General features: G+C 39.4%; 1 protein-coding gene across 1 annotated transcript in view; it reads left to right on the top strand.

The window, feature by feature from the left end:
• Positions 1-18,689, top strand: part of CUL5 (cullin 5) — a 102,454-nt gene that overhangs the window by 59,195 nt on the left and 24,570 nt on the right. The window contains exons 4-7 of the mRNA XM_081098786.1: positions 2,194-2,370; positions 5,703-5,844; positions 7,756-7,901; positions 7,984-8,064. Coding sequence (XP_080954912.1) covers positions 2,194-2,370; positions 5,703-5,844; positions 7,756-7,901; positions 7,984-8,064 — 546 coding nt within the window. The remainder of the gene's footprint in view (positions 1-2,193; positions 2,371-5,702; positions 5,845-7,755; positions 7,902-7,983; positions 8,065-18,689) is intronic.

The raw sequence follows: 18,689 nt of genomic DNA, 5'->3' as shown, positions 1-18,689 counted from the left end.
CTGCTCTCCCCTGCCAGCCTGATCTCGCCCCCACCTGCCCTCTCCTGCTGTCCTGATCTCACCCCCAACTGCCGTCCCCTGCCAGCCTGGTTGCCCCGAACTGCCCTCCCCTGCTAGGCTGATCTTGCCCCCAACGGCCCTCCCCTGCCTGCCTGTTCGCCCCTAACTGCCGTCCCCTGCCAGTCTTATCTCACCCCCAACTACTCTTCCCTGCCGGCCTGATTGCCCCTAACTGCTCTGCCTGCCTGATCACCCCTAACTGCCCTCCCCTGCCCGCCTGATCTCGCTCCCAACTCCCCCCCCCCCCCCCCCCCGTAGGCCTGATCTCACCCCCAACTGCCCCCCTCTGCCGGCCAATTTGGTTCTGATTGGTCAGTTTCTATGCCAGTCACCATCAGAAACTTCGCCTCCTAGGCAGCCATTGGCTCCTCACAGTTGACCCAGATTTGGTTCTGATTGGTCAGTTTCTATGCCAGTCAGCGTCAAAAGCTCTCCCTCCCAGGCAGCCAGTGGCTCCTTATATTCACCCAGATTTGGTTCTGATTGGTCAGTTTCTATGCCTGACTGCATCTCTGGGCCTATCAACAGCACCTGATCAGAAAGATGGGGCTGATCAGCAGCCCTGGTGGAGGCCTGGAGAGAAATGGAGGTGTGGCTATTGGCCAGGCCTAGAGAAAAAGAGAGGCAAGTTCTGATCAATGGCTGCCACAGAGGCTACAGATCAGACCCTGCCTCTCTCTCCACAGGCCTCTCTCCGGGCCTGATCCACAGCCCCCTAGGCAGTCAGTGCTGGGTCGGGGCGCCCGCAGCGGCCCCAGTCAGTGCTAGGTCGCCACAGCAACCCAGCACTGACTTCCAGTCTGGTCGAGCCTTGTTACGACCCTGGCTCTTTATTATATAGACTAGAGGCCCAGCACACAAAATCGTGTGTGGATATGGTCCCTAGGACTACCCTGTGATCAAGGCCATCTTCCCCAGCTGCCAGCAGCCGGCCTCACCCCCCACTGCCACCCACCCCAGTTTCCCATTCACCATCCAGCGATGAGAACCTGATGGCCGGGGGAGGGACTGAAAGGTCGGCCATTCCCGCCTGCTTGCCAGCCCCGACCCCAACACCGGTTGCCCTCTGTGTGTGGGGGGGGCGACCAGCAGAGCAGGGGTCTTGGCCTGGCGCCACCCGCATCCCCCACCACCCACCCAGGGTCCTTGTTCACCATCGGTGATCGGAGCCTGCCTGCCAGGGAAAGGGACTGAGAGGTGGTCAGTGCACCTCATAGTGACTGGTTGAGCGGTCATCTGGTCGTTCTGCCGTTACGGCCGCTGGGCTTTTATTATATAGGATTATTCATGATAAGTAAAAGGTGAAAACAACCCAATGTCTGTCAGTGGACAAAAATGAATAAAATATAGTGCTTCGATAAAATGAAATAGTATTTAGCCACAAAAAGGAATATAACATGGGCATACTCTACAACAGGCAAATATGTGGACACAGAAAGTAAATTAGTGGTTGTTTAAGGCTGAGAAAGGGGTAGGAGAGGGGAGAGATAAAGGGGAAGATAAGGTGATAATGGATACAGGGGTTTTGTTTTTTGTTGTTTTTTTTCTTTCTACAACATTCATTTATTTGCCTTTTGCTTTTCTTTTTTTTTTAAATATATTTTATTGATTTTTTACAGAGAGGAAGGGAGAGGGATAGAGAGCCAGAAACATCGATGAGAGAGAAACATCGATCAGCTGCCTCCTGCACGCCCCCCACTGGGGATGTGCCCGCAACCAAGGTACATGCCCTTGACCGGAATCGAACCCGGGACCCTTGAGTCCACAGGCCGACGCTCTATCCACTGAGCCAAACCGGTTCTGGCAATGCTTTTCTTTTCTTTTTAATTTTGTTTTATTGCCTAAAGTATTACAAAGAGTATGATACAGGGTTTTTTTAATTGACATTATTGACATAGAGCATTTTATTAGTTTCATGTATATACCATAATGATCAGATATATGTATTAATTGTCAAATCACAAGTCTGTGTGAACATTTTAATTTTCTCTTGGATATTACATATGTTTTAATTTCTTTTGGGTATAAGATAGTTTATGCTATAAATATTCTAAATTTATAGCATTAAAATGTTCTAGTATTCTTTAAAGCACCTGTATTTCAAATTGATACAATTCTTTTCTTTTTTTCCAGCGAGTACTAAGCCATCAAGATGATACAGCTTTGCTAAAAGCATATATTGTTGAATGGCGAAAATTCTTTACACAATGTGATATTTTACCAAAGCCTTTTTGTCAACTAGAGATTACTTTATTGGGTAAACAGGGCGGCAATAAAAAATCAAATGTAGAAGACGGTATTGTTCGAAAGGTAAGTAAGTTTTCCCATCTTTTTTCCAATATTCTTCAGGAAGGATGATTTAAAGACTTAAAATATATATTGATTACAGAGAGGAAGGACAGTGGAAGGAGAGAGATATAAACATCAGTGGTGAGAAAGAACTACCAATCAGCTGCCTCCTGCACACCCCACACTGGGGATTGAGCCTGCAACCCAGGCATGCACTCTGACCAGGAATCAAACCGTGACCTCCTGGTTCATAAGTTGACACATAACCACTGAGCCTGGGCAGATTTGAAAACTTTTGAAAGTACTTTATATATTAAGTGGGTTTTTCTGCTTCACATATAAATTCCTTTCTAGCTCTTGTTGGGTTTTATCAAATAATGTTTTTTCCCATTTTTAGCTTCAATTTTCTTTCATCTTTTTATATGGTGTTAAGCTGTAGATCTGTGTTTCAAACATTACCTTCTTTGCTTTTCCTTTCACTTTCTTCTTTTCCTAGTTTTATCTTCGAGTTTTTATTTTCTTATTCTTTCTTTGTATCTTTCCCTTCCTCTAAATTACATTACTTTTATTGTGTTTCAAAAATCTCTTCTTTTATTAGGTTACCTTCTGATATCTTTGTATTTACATAATTGTGGCTAAATATTTTGCATAATTTGTAGTTAAAAGCACTGTACCCAGTAATAACTCATGATTTAATGGAAAAAGCTAAGCTCTGAAATTGGAGTCCCAGATTTCCCTTTCAACTCTTCAATCAGCAATAACCTAACCTCTCCGTCCTCATTTATCATGTATTTTCCTACTTGTGAGAATCACATTAAACCATATTTGAAAAGTTAAAAAGGCCATTTAAACTTTAAACAACTCTCACTACTTGCTGCAATGTTGTAACAACAAAATCCGGCATTCAAACATTCAGGTAGTGGCCTGGGCATTAAAATTTGTATTAATGCTGACGAGATTACTGTAAATTTGAGACTCCTACTGGTAGAAATTTCTTCAGTGGTAGAAATAACTGCAGTATGAGACATTATCACCACCACCCCAAAAAAGAAAAAAACACTTCTGGATGGTTTTTAATTTGCAGTTTCATAATCTTGTTCACTCTTGGCGTGTTTGTTTTTTTTTGTTTGTTTTTAAATTTCTTTAATTTTAACTGTTCCCTACAGATTGTGGGAATCAGCATCACTTAATGATTAAGAGCATAGACTCTGCAGCAGTTCTCAACCTGTGGGTCGCGACCCCTTTGGCAGTCGAACGACCCTTTCACAGGGGTCGTCTAAGACCATCCTGCATATCAGATATTTACATTACGATTCATAACAGTAGCAACATTACAGTTATGAAGTAGCAACGAAAATAATTTTATGGTTGTATTTAAAGGGCCAGAAGGTTGAGAACCACTGGCATAGAGTCTAGTCAGGTGGGCAAACTTTTTGACTCGAGGGCCACAATGGGTTCTTAAACTGGACCGGAGGGCCGGAACAAAAGCATGGATGGAGTGTTTGTGTGAACTAATATAAATTCAAAGTAAACATCATTACATAAAAGGGTACTGTCTTTTTTTTCAATAGTTTTATTCATTTCAAACGGGCCGGATCCGGCCCGCGGGCCGTAGTTTGCCCACGGCTGGATACTACAGTTGTTGCATTCAAGTTCTCGTGTTGTCACTATGAGCTCTGTAAATATGGGAACATTAGCTTTCCTCTCTGTGCCCCAGGTTCCTCATATCTAAAAGGAGATAATTGTACCTATATATAAGTTGTGAGGATTAAATGAGTTATATGTGGAAAGTATTTAGAGCAGTGCTAGGTACATAGTGAATGTTATATAACTATTATTCTTGTTATTGCTGTTGCTGCTATTATTAATATATTTCCTATATCTGACAAAGTTACTTTTGGAGTGACAGTACATACTCATGAATGTGTATACAGTAGGTCCTCAGGTTACATTGGAGATCCATTCCTACTGCATGACATAATGCGATTTTCGCCTTAAATTGGAACCCACCTACATAAGCACCTACGTCACTCACATGGAGCACATACACAGCAGTAATTAAGTGAAACAGCAAAAAAATATTTAAAAGAAAGATAACAATTCCTGACCTTTACTTGTGGTAAATAAATAATAAAAACATAAAGCACATATGTACATACGTCGAAATGACAGAACTTTTTTTTTTAAATAAATAAATGGGAGATGGCGACGTAACCACGAAATGTCGTAACCCGAGGACTGCCTGTATATTATTTCCATCATTTAAATGGAACATCTATAAGATTGATGGATTTATATGTTCCTTTTTTATAAGGTCCACTATCAAACAGATTTTCAGTTGTTTTCGCATTTATTATGTGTTTCTACAAATGTGCACATGAGCATTCCAAACACATAACCAATATTTCTTGTTTGTTTGTTTATTAATTTTAGAGAGAGTGGTGGTGGGAGGGAAACATTCCTTTATTGTTCCACTTATTTATGCATTCATCAGTTGATTCTTGTGCCCTGACTGGGGATCAAACCCACAACCTTGGCTTATTGGGATGATGCTCTAACCAACTGAGCTACCCGGCCAGTGCCATACCAGTATTTCTGAAATTCAACCTTGGAACTATAAGGGAATTAACATTTTCCATGTATTACCATATTTAATTTTTGCAACCAGTTGAAATTTATACTATTATTTTCATTATTTTATAGATGGAAAGGAGGTAAATAAGTAACAGAGCTGGAATTCAAACCTAATTATGTTTGATTTTTATTTTGGCTTTGGTTGTGCATATTTTAATCACTTTCTGATAAAGAATAAGGTCAGTCTAAAACTAAATATTGCATACCACACCAAACTTTGCCATAAGCAAAAGTAATGATTTCAAACAGAAAAATATCACTATTAGTAATAGTCAATATATATAAATTATAACTTTTTAAAATAGTCCACAAATTTTACATATTTTTTCATTTTAATCCACATAACTAAATTTTGATGTTTAACAGTTATCTTGGATTCTGAAACACATATTCTTTACCATTAATTGCCATGTATTCTTTACCACATTTAAATATACTGCTTCCCTGAAGGGTTCAAGTGAATGTAGGTCTAAGAATTTGATTTCCTTTTTTAGTATTTGTACTTAATTTTTTTTACCCTAGCTTCGTTTTCAAAATGCCCACCCCTCTCTTTCTAAGACTCACACTCATCTCAATCTCAATTCATCTGAACTCCAAACTCCATTCCCAAATAAAAGAAAGTGCTCCATTGTTCCCACTTCAAAAAAAAAATGTGTATATGTGGTGCTTTGTATATTAATAATTTAAATGAATTGTGTATTTTGTTCTTTTTTTCTTAGCTCATGCTTGATACATGGAATGAGTCCATCTTTTCAAATATAAAAAACAGACTCCAAGATAGTGCAATGAAGCTGGTACATGCTGAACGATTAGGAGAAGCTTTTGATTCTCAGCTGGTCATTGGAGTAAGAGAATCCTATGGTATGTTCTGAACTTTTATGATCATAATTTCCTTTTCATGCAAATTCTAAGACAATCATAGAGTAGTGCTAGCAAAAGTATGTTTATTAGCACAAGTAACATGTACTTTTAGTGCCAAATGCTTTCCGAGTACACAAAAGGTATTCTGCTTTAAAGAAACCTACAAAAATTAATATTTGAGTGGTGAATATTTATTTTCTCCTTCTCATTTATTGGTTGATGAATGTTTTTAGCAACTTAAATTAGAGAAGTGTAGATTTGAATCTTTAGCTTATAAATTAACTGGTATAGTACTTATATATTTAGGATGTAAGTTAATTTCATATGTACATTTGTCTCCAGTCTTTTCTGTTTCTGACAATGATATTCTCATTTTTTCTTTCAATCAGATATTCCTCTGACTAGAATATTCTTCCTCCTCCCGTTTTATCTTCTTACTTATTCTCATCTTCTATTTCCTCATGCAGCCCTTTCCTAATACCCAGACTAAGTTGGGCCCTCTCATAGTGCTTTATAGTACCTATTAGAAGCCCGGTGCATAAAATTCGTGCAAGGGTAGGCCTTCCTTTCCTCGGCTGCCGGCACCGGCTTCCCTCTGGCCCCTTGGGCCCGGGCTTCCCTCGCAGCCCCAGCTTTGTCCGGAAGGACATCCGGTCTAATTAGCATATTATGCTTTTATTATAATAGATGCCTCCTTGTCATTCTACTTTCAAGCAATTAACTGTGTTGTTGACATTGTATTTTTGCTGAACATGGAATGCCTGGCACAAAATGGTTGTCATTAAGAATTTTTTATATTAATGAACCTTTAGTTACCATTGACTTGCTTTCTTCATTGCCCTCATACTTCTTTAGGTATCAAATCTAAATTTTCATTAGCCAAGTCCCTATTCATTCCTTTTTTTTTTGCATTTTCATATACATATATATATATATATATATATATATATATATATATATATACACACACACACACACACACACACACACACACACACACACACATATATATATATTTCATTTCCATTTACTTGTTTTTTGCATTTCCACCTATATATTTTTTGTGTGTGTGTGATTTTATTTTTTCATTGATTAAGGTACTACATATGTATCCTTATTCTCCCATTGCCCACCCACTCATGCCCTCACCCCCCTGGTGTCTGTGTCCATTTGTTAGGCTTATATGCATGTATACAAGTCCTTTGGTTGACCTCTCCCCCTTACTCCCACCCTCCCCTACCTTCCTTTTTATTTCACCTGCCATCAGTTTGAACTTCTCTAAACTTTACTTCTGGAATTTTGAAATAGTCTTCTTATATGGATCATATTGTTATTATTTTACCCATATGCTGTTCACAAGATTAATTTTAAGTACTGTTTTATTGCTATTTTCCTTATCCACTTAGTGGTACACCATACTAAATTCAGGTTACTTAGCCTGAGATATGAGGCTCTCCACAACCACTTACCCTTACCTTCTGTTAACCTTACAATCTACTCAGACAATCTAGTCATTATACTTTGACTTGACCTTGTGCTTTTCTACTTCTAAATATTTTTTTTTTACTTACTTTAGATAGATCTAGCTATGTAAATCCTAGTTTATCCCTTAAAACTCATTTCAAATCTCATCTCTTTTGTGAATGGTGTCTTGATCCAGTTAGAAGTCAGTGTCTTTCCTATTCAAAATAAAATATCATGTTCTCTATGCTGTTTGTTGCTTTACTGCTTTGTGCTGTTAACTTTTAAGTTTTTTATAGAGAAGGTTTTGTCCCATATATTTTTATGTTCTCTTGAGCATTGTCAGTCCCTTATACATAATGACTCCTCATTATTTGTTATTTCATTTATCTTACTCAAAATACTGATATTAATCGTAATTAGAGTAAAATTTTATTTTCTGTTTTTCAGTTAACCTTTGTTCTAATCCTGAGGATAAGCTTCAAATTTATAGGGACAATTTTGAGAAGGCGTACTTGGATTCAACAGAGAGATTTTATAGAACACAGGCACCCTCATATTTACAACAAAATGGTGTACAGAATTATATGAAATATGTAAGTCAGAACTTAGTATAAGTGCTAATTTGAGCTGTTCTCTTGATATTCTTAAAATGATTGCTATTTTGCCTCTGGACAGGCAGATGCTAAATTAAAAGAAGAAGAAAAACGAGCACTACGTTATTTAGAAACAAGACGGGAATGTAACTCTGTTGAAGCAGTAAGTAGTTTTTTAACTGTATATTCTATGGGATTATTTGAAGTACAGTAGCCCAGGGATGGCAAATATATAATACACGTAACATGACTTATCCTTTCTCTGTCTCTGACCAACATTACTAATTGATTATAGTACTTTCGCAGTGAGACAGAGCACAGCTTTAATAGACACCTTATTGAGAACACATTGATTTTCAGAGCTTACATGAAAGATAAAGTGTATTTGCCATCCTTGCTCTAGACTTTTTGCTATATTAAATGTATTCACTTTTTAATCAGTCTCCTTTATTATGTGTTATGCATATCTAAAGTTAACCCTTTTAGTGACTTTCATGTGGCAAGTAAAATATGCTCCCCAAAGATACATTTGATTCTCATTATTTGCAGAGATTATGTTCTATAAAATGGCTGTGAACACTGAATTAGTGAGTACTGAATCATTGCTGCTGCGGGATATTTCCTCTTCTTATGGGCGGATGTTTTCAAACTTCATCTTGTCATGAGATAAAATACTATTTGATAAGTGAACACCAGTCTTTAAAATTGTTTCATGTAATTTATATTGCATGCTCCTCATTTTAAAAAAACTGATCTGAGGTAGTAGCTATGCTACAATATCTGTTCTGGGTGTTTTCTCTTATATGGAGAATGACTTTAGTGTACTTTAATAAGGAAAATATAGCAATAATATTTCCTCCAGTTCCTTTCAGCCTTTGGAGCCTGGGAATTAGGTTTAGGTTTACATTCAAAGAAGTAATATTTCAGTTTGCCTACAACCAAACATTTTCAACTGATTTTTTTTTTCCTTCTGACTTTTCTTTGGCTTCTTTCATCTTAAATGGTAGTCATGTTTATTCTTTGTTCAGGGTTTGGGTTGGGTTGGGTTGGGTTGGGTTGGGTTGGGTTGAGTTGGGTTGGGTTGGGTTGGGTTGGGTTGGATCTTTTACCTCCCTTGTTTTTGTTTTGTATTGCTTTTCATAACGGGCAGTATATTTCCTTTTTCAAAGGTTAAAATAACTTTGCTATTGGCCAGGAAAGGAGGCTAACTAGCGTATGGTTGTTTTATAGAAGTTTTCTATAGAAATTTAAAGCTGGCTAGGGCTTCATTCAGAAGGCAGGGAAGGCCATTGAATGTTTGTTAAATAAGTTTGCCTTGGGAAGATTAATGTAGTGACAGTATGAAAGTTCAATTGAAGTGGGGAAGAGCTGAGAATCGGGAGTAAGAAGGAGGCTTTTACAGTAATTCAAGAAGGTATTTGCAGTACCAAGTAGGGTTATAGCAATGGGAAGGAAAGGATCAGGTAAAGACTGCCAGTGGTGGAATGTTGTATCCTATGGGTTGGGCTAGATATTGGACAGAATTGAGTCCCTTTGTTTCTGAGGTTTTGGCTTGGGAAAATTGTGCTGCTACAGAGACCAGGTATAAGAATAAATCCTAGTAGTAAGGGAGAAAGATGAGTTCAGTTAGAGCAGCAATTGTCAACCTGTGGGTCGCGACCCCTTTGGGGGTCAAACGACCCTTTCACAGGGGTCACCTAAGACCATTGGAAAACCCATATATAATTACATATTGTTCACAGTAGCAAAATTACAGTTATGAAGTAGCAACAAAAATAATTTTATGGCCAAAACCGGTTTGGCTCAGTGGATAGAGCGTCAGCCTGCGGACTGAAAGGTCCCGGGTTCAATTCCGGTCAGGGGCATGTACCTGGGTTGCAGGCATATCCCCGGTAGGAGATGTGCAGGAGGCGGCTGATCGATGTTTCTAACTCTCTATCTCTCTTCTTCTCTGTAAAAAATCAATAAAATATATTTTAAAAAATAATAATAATTTTATGGTTGGGGGTCACCACAACATGAGGAACTGTATTAAAGGGTCGTGGCATTAGGAAGGTTGAGAACCACTGAGTTTGAGGGATTTTACTATTTTAAGTTTATTATGTGTCCATTTCATCTGGGTGGAGAATGTTGCAGTTTCGTATGATAGGATTGTTGTTCTATTCTTCTACTCTAGTTTATGTAACTTAATTAGAGCATACCCATATTAACATGGAAATTCAACTATAATGGTCTGACTGAGAATCAGAGACAGCAAGAAAAACAGAATGAGAAAGGTAGAGATAAACAAATACACATGACAGCCTGAAAGAACAGTTAAATCTCCCTTTCTACTTTATTTATTTGTCTGTTTGTTTTGTTAATCCTCACCAGAGGATATTTTTCCCATTGATTTTTAGAGAGTGAAAGGGAGGGGTGTGAGAGAGAGAAACATCAGTGAGAGAGAGACACATCGATTGGTTGCTTCCCGCACATGCCCCAACCGGCCCAGGGATTCAACCTGAAACCCAGGTTTGTGCCCTTGATCAGGAATTGAACCCGCAAAGCTCCGGTCTTCCGGCCGATGCTCTAACCGCTGAGCACACTCACCCAGGCTCTCCCTTTGTACTTTTAACACACACACACACACACACACACACACACACACACACACACGAGCAAGCACGTGCGCACGGAAAAAACTTGAACTAAGAGATGTGAATTTGCTCTACCACAGTTACCAAATAGTGTGAGCATCTCACCAGCTAAATGATGCTAGAATTTAAAGATAAGTCTTTTTATTATTTTTCAACAAAGACACTAAATGCAATATAGCTTGCTTCCAAATAAACCTTCTACCCTATAAAGGGTGGTTACTTTCTCTTTCTTCAAAGATTATCATCTCCTAACTTTTAACAACATAGATTATAGCAAAATTTGGTGTAGAGAAGACATTAAGCATCAGAACTTTAGAATTAATTATGACAGTGGGAATGTAAGACTTAATGCAGATGTATTACTATATTATATACCTCACTGAAGTAAAGCCGTTATACTGTATACATAATATTTACTATAATGTTTGTTAATTTACATTTTTTGTTTTCAAAGAGAAATAATGTGTTAGAATGATGTACTGGAAGGAACAGAAAACAAAAAATCACGCAAGTCCTAGGTCAGTGATGGCGAACCTTTTGAGCTCGGCGTGTCAGCATTTTGAAAAACCCTAACTTAACTCTGGTGCCGTGTCACATATAGAAATTTTTTGATATCTGCAACCATGGTAAAACAAAGACTTATATTTTTGATATTTATTTTATATATTTAAATGCCATTTAACAAAGAAAAATCAACCAAAAAAATGAGTTCGCATGTCACCTCTGACACGCGTGTCATAGGTTCGCTGTCACTGTCCTAGGTTCTACTAGTAATCCTATATAATAAAGAGCTAATATGCTAATTAGACCAAACAGCAGAACGACCGCCTGGACTACCTTCTGGATGAAGCTGGGGCTGCGAGGGCCGAGCCCCTTACACGAATTTCATGCATCGGGCCTCTAGTTTAATATAAATAAGGTGTAGCTGTAGCTGGTTTGGCTTAGTGGATGGACCATCGGCCTGTGGACTAAAGGGTCCTGGGTCAATTCTGGTCAAGGGCACATGCCCAGGTTACGGGCTCGATCCCCAGTGGGAAGCATGCAGGAGGCAGCCTATCAATGAGTCTCTCTAATCATTGATGTTTTTATCTCTCTCCCTCTCCCTTCATCTCTGCAATCAATAAAATATATATATATATATAAAGTGTAAACACTATTATTTGAACAACTAGTAAAAAACAAGCCACTTTCTATACTAAAAACTATTGGAAACAGACTTACTCTCCTAAATTTTCTCTTAGAGGAATTATCAGTCATCAGAACACGTTATGCTATATCTTTATTGATACTAATTTTGTCTATACTTATCTATTAGGCTATTCTTATTAATGGAGGACAGTTATATGGTCAGTCATATGGGGCTACACAAAAATGCACAGCAGAATTTAAGATTAAAGTAGTACATTTTTGGCACGTGTATTTTCCTCTAACATCTAGCAAATTATTATGGTTTATGATTCACCTTCTTTAAATTTAGTTAGCCTGGGTCACTCTTCTAAACCTGATTAGTTTTCAATATATGCAGAAAAAAAGTTTCTGGACTGTGTTCTGTATAATAGCAAGCCTCACCTAGGTAGTACCCAGTTGTGAGGCCAGGCCTAATGAAGGCCAGATGTACATTTCAAGTGCTCATAAAGTGCTTAGCAGCTTACTGATTTTTTTCGTGGTTTTTAAGAGTGTTATTTCATTCTTTTATTCCAAGCATCTAATTGTCATTTGTAAATGATGTTGCTTCTTCTTTTCTAATATTAATACCTTCTATTTCCTTCAGTGAATTAAATCCGTCTAATATTAAATGGTTAATTTTAGAAAAATGTTAATAATTTCTAGATCCTTGTCTTCTTCTGATCTTTGATGGGAATGCTTCTAAATTTTCACCATTATGCATGGTGGTGTTTTTTTGGCATGATCTATGCATTTTTATTATATTAAGTGAGTATACTCTTATTCTTCCCTTAAGAATATTATCAGGCTCTTCTACTTTACCTTATAGGAGAGCAACTTAGCACCACTCAGATCCACTTCCAGTAGACACGCAATTCTAATAAGCTTGATTATCTTTGGATTGGTCTAGAGCAAAAGATCAGCAGTATGTTAGTGAAACTGGGTAAGAGGCTTCAGAGCTGTGCTCCTGAAGAGGCATTATTGATAGCAAAAAGAGACCCACAATAGTAAGAAAAGACCAAGGAAAAAATTTTAAACCAAAATAAATTTTTTCTATGGCCATTAATATTTTAGGTGATAGTCCAACATACCTTGGAGTTCCTGAGAGCACTCAGTTAGTATTTATTATGCACCTAAACTATGTCAGGCCTTGTGCTAGGGGAATAATAAGATAGACCCGGTTCCTGTCTTAGGAGTGACCCTGGAGTACAGTGGGTGGTTACATGGCAGAGTAGTGGCATAGAGAGTTACTGGTGGTGACAAACATCTCCTCAAAAGGACTGGGCACTCGTGGGGAGTCAGAGACAGTGTTACAGTGGTCGGGGCATTCATATGGAACTAGTGAGGATTTGAATTCCACTGTTGTCATTATACCAGCTGTGTGCCCTTTGGCAAATTATTCAACCTCTGTAATCCTTGTTTTCCCAACTGTACAATGGGATAATGCCCACTTATGTTATCAGAGTGTAATAAAATAACTGTATAGAAAACATTTAAGCACTGTCTCTGCCATGGTAGTTTTTACTGTTAGGGCTCTGGTTTGGAGAAAGTTGCTTACTGATTCTAAGACAGAAACTAGTTTACTGTCTGTAAAAAACATTGATAAAACTCAGAACTAGGTCATAGTCATAAATTATTGTCTTTAAAGTGGATAGTTGTTAATCTTGAATATTTTAGTATATTAAAGGTGATATCCAAAAAGTTAAGGTGAATTAGTTTGACTATTCATTGTTCTGTTTAAAGGGTTACTTTTGTAACTAGTTTAGAAATGAAGCAAGCACCACTACTTAAAATGGCAAAAGGGAAGGATTGAGGGAGGGAGGGAGGGAGGGAGGGAAGGAGAGAGGGAGGGAGGGAGGTCTAAACCAAGCTAGAAAGTCCAAGAGAAATTAATTTTGAGAATAACCTCCCACACATGGAATAAATTAATTATTGAATACATCACAGATATCTGTGTATGGTTAAATACCTAGTTGATAATGAAAAAGTAGAATCTAAAAGTGGAGAAACATAGGATAATTTTTAGTTCAAACTTCTATTTTATACCTGAGGCAAAGCAAATTATTACTGATACAGAATTACATAACTAATGGAAATCAGAACTGTTCTTGTTGCTTCTTACTAAATTTCAGTGAAGTAGAGTTAATTGTTGAAATTGAATACCACTAAGAGAAGACTACTGTATCACTTAGCCTGCCTCTCCCACCTTTCATTTTCGACAGTTACTGAGTGCCTGCGGTGTTTTATGGCAGGCATCGTCTTTGAAGAGTTTTGCTATAGAGGAAGGTAAATCATCAAGCACATTGATAGTTAAGTGTTTCACCTTGCAGACCTCTGGGGAGAGATTGCTTTGGATTTAGAAGTTGTGCTTATCTCAGGCAAAATATAGGAGTGATGGCATATAGCAAAAGTTTTTTTCTTCACGGAAGCTAGCGAAAGGAGACAGAAAGGAATACAGGGTGAGAGAGAATGGCTTATCACTGTCCTTTCATTCAAGATGTATTTTTCAAATAGCAAGAATATATTCAGGGTCGACTGTATATAGTACTTTGAAAATGATGGGGAAGAAATACAAAGGAGGAATAACATGGTCTCTGTCCTCCAAAAACTTACCCTCTTATTAAAATAAAACTCATTTGAAATAAAGAGAGAACACTATAAGCAACCTTCCTTTCTTCTTTTTGCCAACATAGAATAGAGTTCTAAAGATTTTTCAACACATAGGGATCTATACTATAATCTTTTTTTTAAGAAAAGCTTTGTTATAAAAGTTTTCAAATATTTATAAAAGTTGAGAAAAATAATATAATGAATCCAGCTCACCATACCCAAATCCCAGATTTAATAATGTTCATCATTTTGTCATATTTGCTAAGTTGATCCCTCTTTTCTTCTTCCTACCCTTCCTTCCTTTTTCTTTCTTTACTCTAGCATTTTTTTAAAAAAATTTATGACATGCATTTTTACTCCAAACCAAGCATATCAAACTCATGGCCAGTGGGCCGCATGCCTTGACCACGAGTTTAACATGCTTACTCTAAACCCTTCTATAGTATAACATTTTTAATACCTGTATATTTTTTATCATATGTGTATGTGTGTGTTAATATACCTAACCAATCCTCTAATTATGGGCACTTGAATTATTATTCATCCTATATAACAAAAGGCTAATATGCAAATCGACCAACCAGTGGAATGACTGGTCGCTATGATGCGCACTGACCACCAGGGGGCAGATGCTCAATGCAGGAGCTGCCCCCTGGTGGTTAGTGCACTCCCACAGGAGGAGCACTGCGCTTGCTTGGCCGGCAAGTGCAGTGGTGGTGGTGGGAGTCTCTCCCGCCTCTGTAGCAGCACTAAGGATGTCCAATTGACGGCTTAGTCAGACATCCTCTGAGGGCTCCCAGACTGTGAGAGGGTGCAGGCCGGGCTGAGGGACCCCCACCCCCGCCAAGTGCACGAATTTCATTTCATGCACCAGGCCTCTAGTGATACTATATTTCTTACAAATAATACTTCTTGGAATGTCCTTTATATACCTATATCTTTTTTAAATTTTAAATTTTTATTGTTGTAAGTATTACAAATGTCCCCCTTTTTCTCCCATTGACCCCTTATAATCAGCCCCTGTGCCCCACCCCTGAGTACACTGTTTGGAGCTATCAGCCATCCACAGCTTGTGGCTCTCTCTGCTGGGACTGAGTTCCATTGGAAAGGATCAAAATGTGCACCAAGATCTGTTTTTCCAAGCCCCGGGCCCCAAATAGATCAGGCATACTCAGTTTATTGGAGCATCATCCCATGCACCAAAAGGTTGCTGGTTGGATTCCAAGTCAGGGCACATACGTAGGTAGGGTCGGGCACATACGGAAGGCAACCTGATTGATGTTTCTCTTAGGTTCTCTCTCCCTCTTTCTCTCTCTCTCTCTCCCTCTTTGTTCTAAAAAAAGCCCTAGCCAATATGGCTCAGTTGGTGGAGCATTGTTCCATGCACCAAATTGTCTCGGGTTTAGTTCTCAGTCAGGTTATACCCAGTTTTGGGTTTGATCTCCAGTCAGGACATATACAGGAAGCAACCAATTGATGTTTCTCTCACATCGATTTTTCTCTCACCCTCTTCTTCTCCCTTCCCCTCTCTCTAAAATCAATCAAAACATTTCCTTGGATGAGGATTTTTTAAAATAATGATTTTTTAGAAGCTGAGGTATCATTATTTCTTATCTCTGATTTTCAAGACCCTTCATAATTTGGCCCTAAACTATTTTTCTAACTTAATGCTGTCCTGTGAGAGTCATCCTACTCCAGTAGTCATCCTACTTGTTCATATACCTTATTTTACTAGTATTCATTTTTTTTCTTGGATTCATTTCTGAGTAATGTTTCTTCTTTTTAAAATGTTTTACTTACTATTTTTCTGCCTATTAAATCCTTCAGAATCCTTATAGCCCATTATACAATAAAGTTACCCCAAATTCTCTAGCTTTCATAAATTTTCTCTTATTTGATTTCACACTGTCTCTATTTATTGATTTCATAGCATATTATAGACTGCTTTGTTGTGTTATTTTATGAAACACCAACTGTGTGTGAGGCCATGAATATATAGCAATGGGCAAAACAGTCTCTGTTCTTACAAAGTTTGTAGTGTCATAATGATGGATATATTTTCACTTTTTTGCTTTATTCATGAAGTTGAACTTCTTTTGATATACTTCTATTATATATGAAGTATGCACACATTTTTAGATAGGTAATTAATTATATTTCTCAACTGGATTGAAAAATCATTGAGGATATAAAGCATGTTTTATACTTCTATATTCCTTATAACACTTAACTCAGTTCTGAGCATATAGTCATTACTAAGTATATATTTGCCCTGTTAATGTAGTAACAAAAATTGTAGGCTGTGGAGTCCTGTACCTGATCTCATATTACAGCTGAAGACCTTATAAAGTAACTCTATAGCATTTGCAAGTTACTTAGCCTCTCTAAGCTTAGTTCCCCATATGTTAAACTAGAGGCCCAGTGCACAAAAATTTGTGCACTCGGGAGGGTCCCTCAGCCCAGCCTGTACCCTCTCGCAGTCTGGGACCCCTTGGGGATGACCACCTGCTGGCTTACGCCTGCTCCCCGGGGATTGGGCCTAAGCTGGCAGTCAGACATCCCTCTGGCAGCCCGGGAGCCCTGGGGGATGTCCACTTGCAAGCGGGGAGCAGGCCTAAGCTGCAGTCGGACATCCTTAGCGCTGCTGCGGAGGCAGGAGAGGCTCCCACCACCACCACTGTACTGGCAGCCATCAGCCTGGCTTGTGGCTGAACAGAGCTCCCCCTGTGGGAGCAGACTGACCACCAGGGGGCAGCTCCTGCATTAAGCGTCTGCCCCCTGGTGGTCAGTGTGTGTCATAGAGACCAGTGATTCCCAGTCGCTCTGCTGTTAGGGTCAATTTGCATATTGCCCTTTTATTATATAGGATAGAGGCCTGGTGCATGGGTCAGGGCAGACTGGTTTGCCCTGAAGGGTGTCCCGGATCAGGGTGGGGGCCTGCTGGGGTGCCTGGCCAGCCCAGGTGAGGGGCTGATGGCTGTTTGCAGGCTGGCCACAGCCCCTTCATGGTGGAGGTCCCCGCTGGGATGCCTGGCCAGCCCGGATGAGGGGCTGGTGGCTGTTTTCAGACTGGCCACATTCCCTTCAGGATTGGGGTCCCCCCTGGGGTGCCTGGCCAGCCTGGGTGAGGGACTGATGGCTGTTTGCAGGCTGGCCACAGCCCCCAGCCACCCAAGCTCCCAGTGGAGGGTGGCTGGAAGCAGGTTTCTGGGACTTATTTAGCTTCTATCATTGAAATTTTGTTGCCTTTTGCGGAGGCCACAGCCGCCCAGAGCAGGCATGAAGCTTGGCTTCCTCCATCGCCGGGGCAACCAAGCCTCCTGCTTGCTCCAGCTCTGTAGCTGCCGGCTGCCATCTTGGTTGGGTTAATTTGCATATAGTTGCTCTGATTGGCTGGTGGGCGTGGCTTGGGCTTAGCGAAGGTATGGTCAATTAGTGTCTTTGTCTTTATTAGTGTAGATACCTGCTTCATAAGGTTTTCATGTGGGTTAAATGAGATAATGTATGTAAACCATTTAGCAAAATGCTTGGTACAGAGTCAGTGCTTATTAAAACATACCTATTATTATAATTTGTTTAACCTCTCAAGCTAGAAACTGCTTCATCAACCTTTTATTTCCCTAAGTTCTTTCATTTCAGTAGTTAACCAAATTCTGCTCAGTTTACTTCAATTATTTTTTCAATTTAGCCTCTTCTCTTAATCCTCATCATAACCCACAATAAGAAATACATTTAATATTTTTATTATGTTCATTTGCAGATACTTGAAACAAAAGTTTTATGAAATAATTTTGTAATTATTTGTAATGCATTCTGATTTTTTTTTGTTCTGTATTATTAAAACTTTTTTTTTTAAATATATTTTATTGATTTTTTACAGAGAGGAAGGGAGAGAGAAAGAGAGTCAGAAACATCGATGAGAGAGAAACATCGACCAGCCGCCTCCTGCACATCCCCCACTGGGGATGTGCCCGCAACCCAGGCACATGCCCTTGACCGGAACCGAACCTGGGACCCTTCAGTCCGCAGGCCGACGCTCTATCCACTGAGCCAAACCGGTTTCGGCTTATTAAAACTTTTAAAAAGCTGTGCCCTGGCTGGTGTGGCTCATCAGGTTGGAGCATCATTCCGTGCACCAAAGTGTCCAGGGTTCAATTCCCAGTCAAGGCACATACCCAGGAGGCAACCGCTTGATGTTCCCTCCCCCCCCCCCCCTCTCTCTCTCTCTCTACCTCCCTCTGTGCATGGGCCACGAAGTTTCATTCGCACTGTACGTGTGCGCCCCCACATGGTATTTTGTGGAAGAGCCACACTCAGGGGCCAAAGAGCCACATGTGGCTCACGAGCCGCAGTTTGCCGACCACTGGCTTAGGGCTTG

Source organism: Myotis nattereri (genome assembly GCF_964212035.1).
Source record: "Myotis nattereri genome assembly, chromosome: 9".
In the NCBI taxonomy this organism is placed as follows: domain Eukaryota; kingdom Metazoa; phylum Chordata; class Mammalia; order Chiroptera; family Vespertilionidae; genus Myotis; species Myotis nattereri.
The sequence above is the reverse complement of the archived record's forward strand: the minus strand, read 5'-3'. Positions and strand labels throughout refer to the sequence as shown.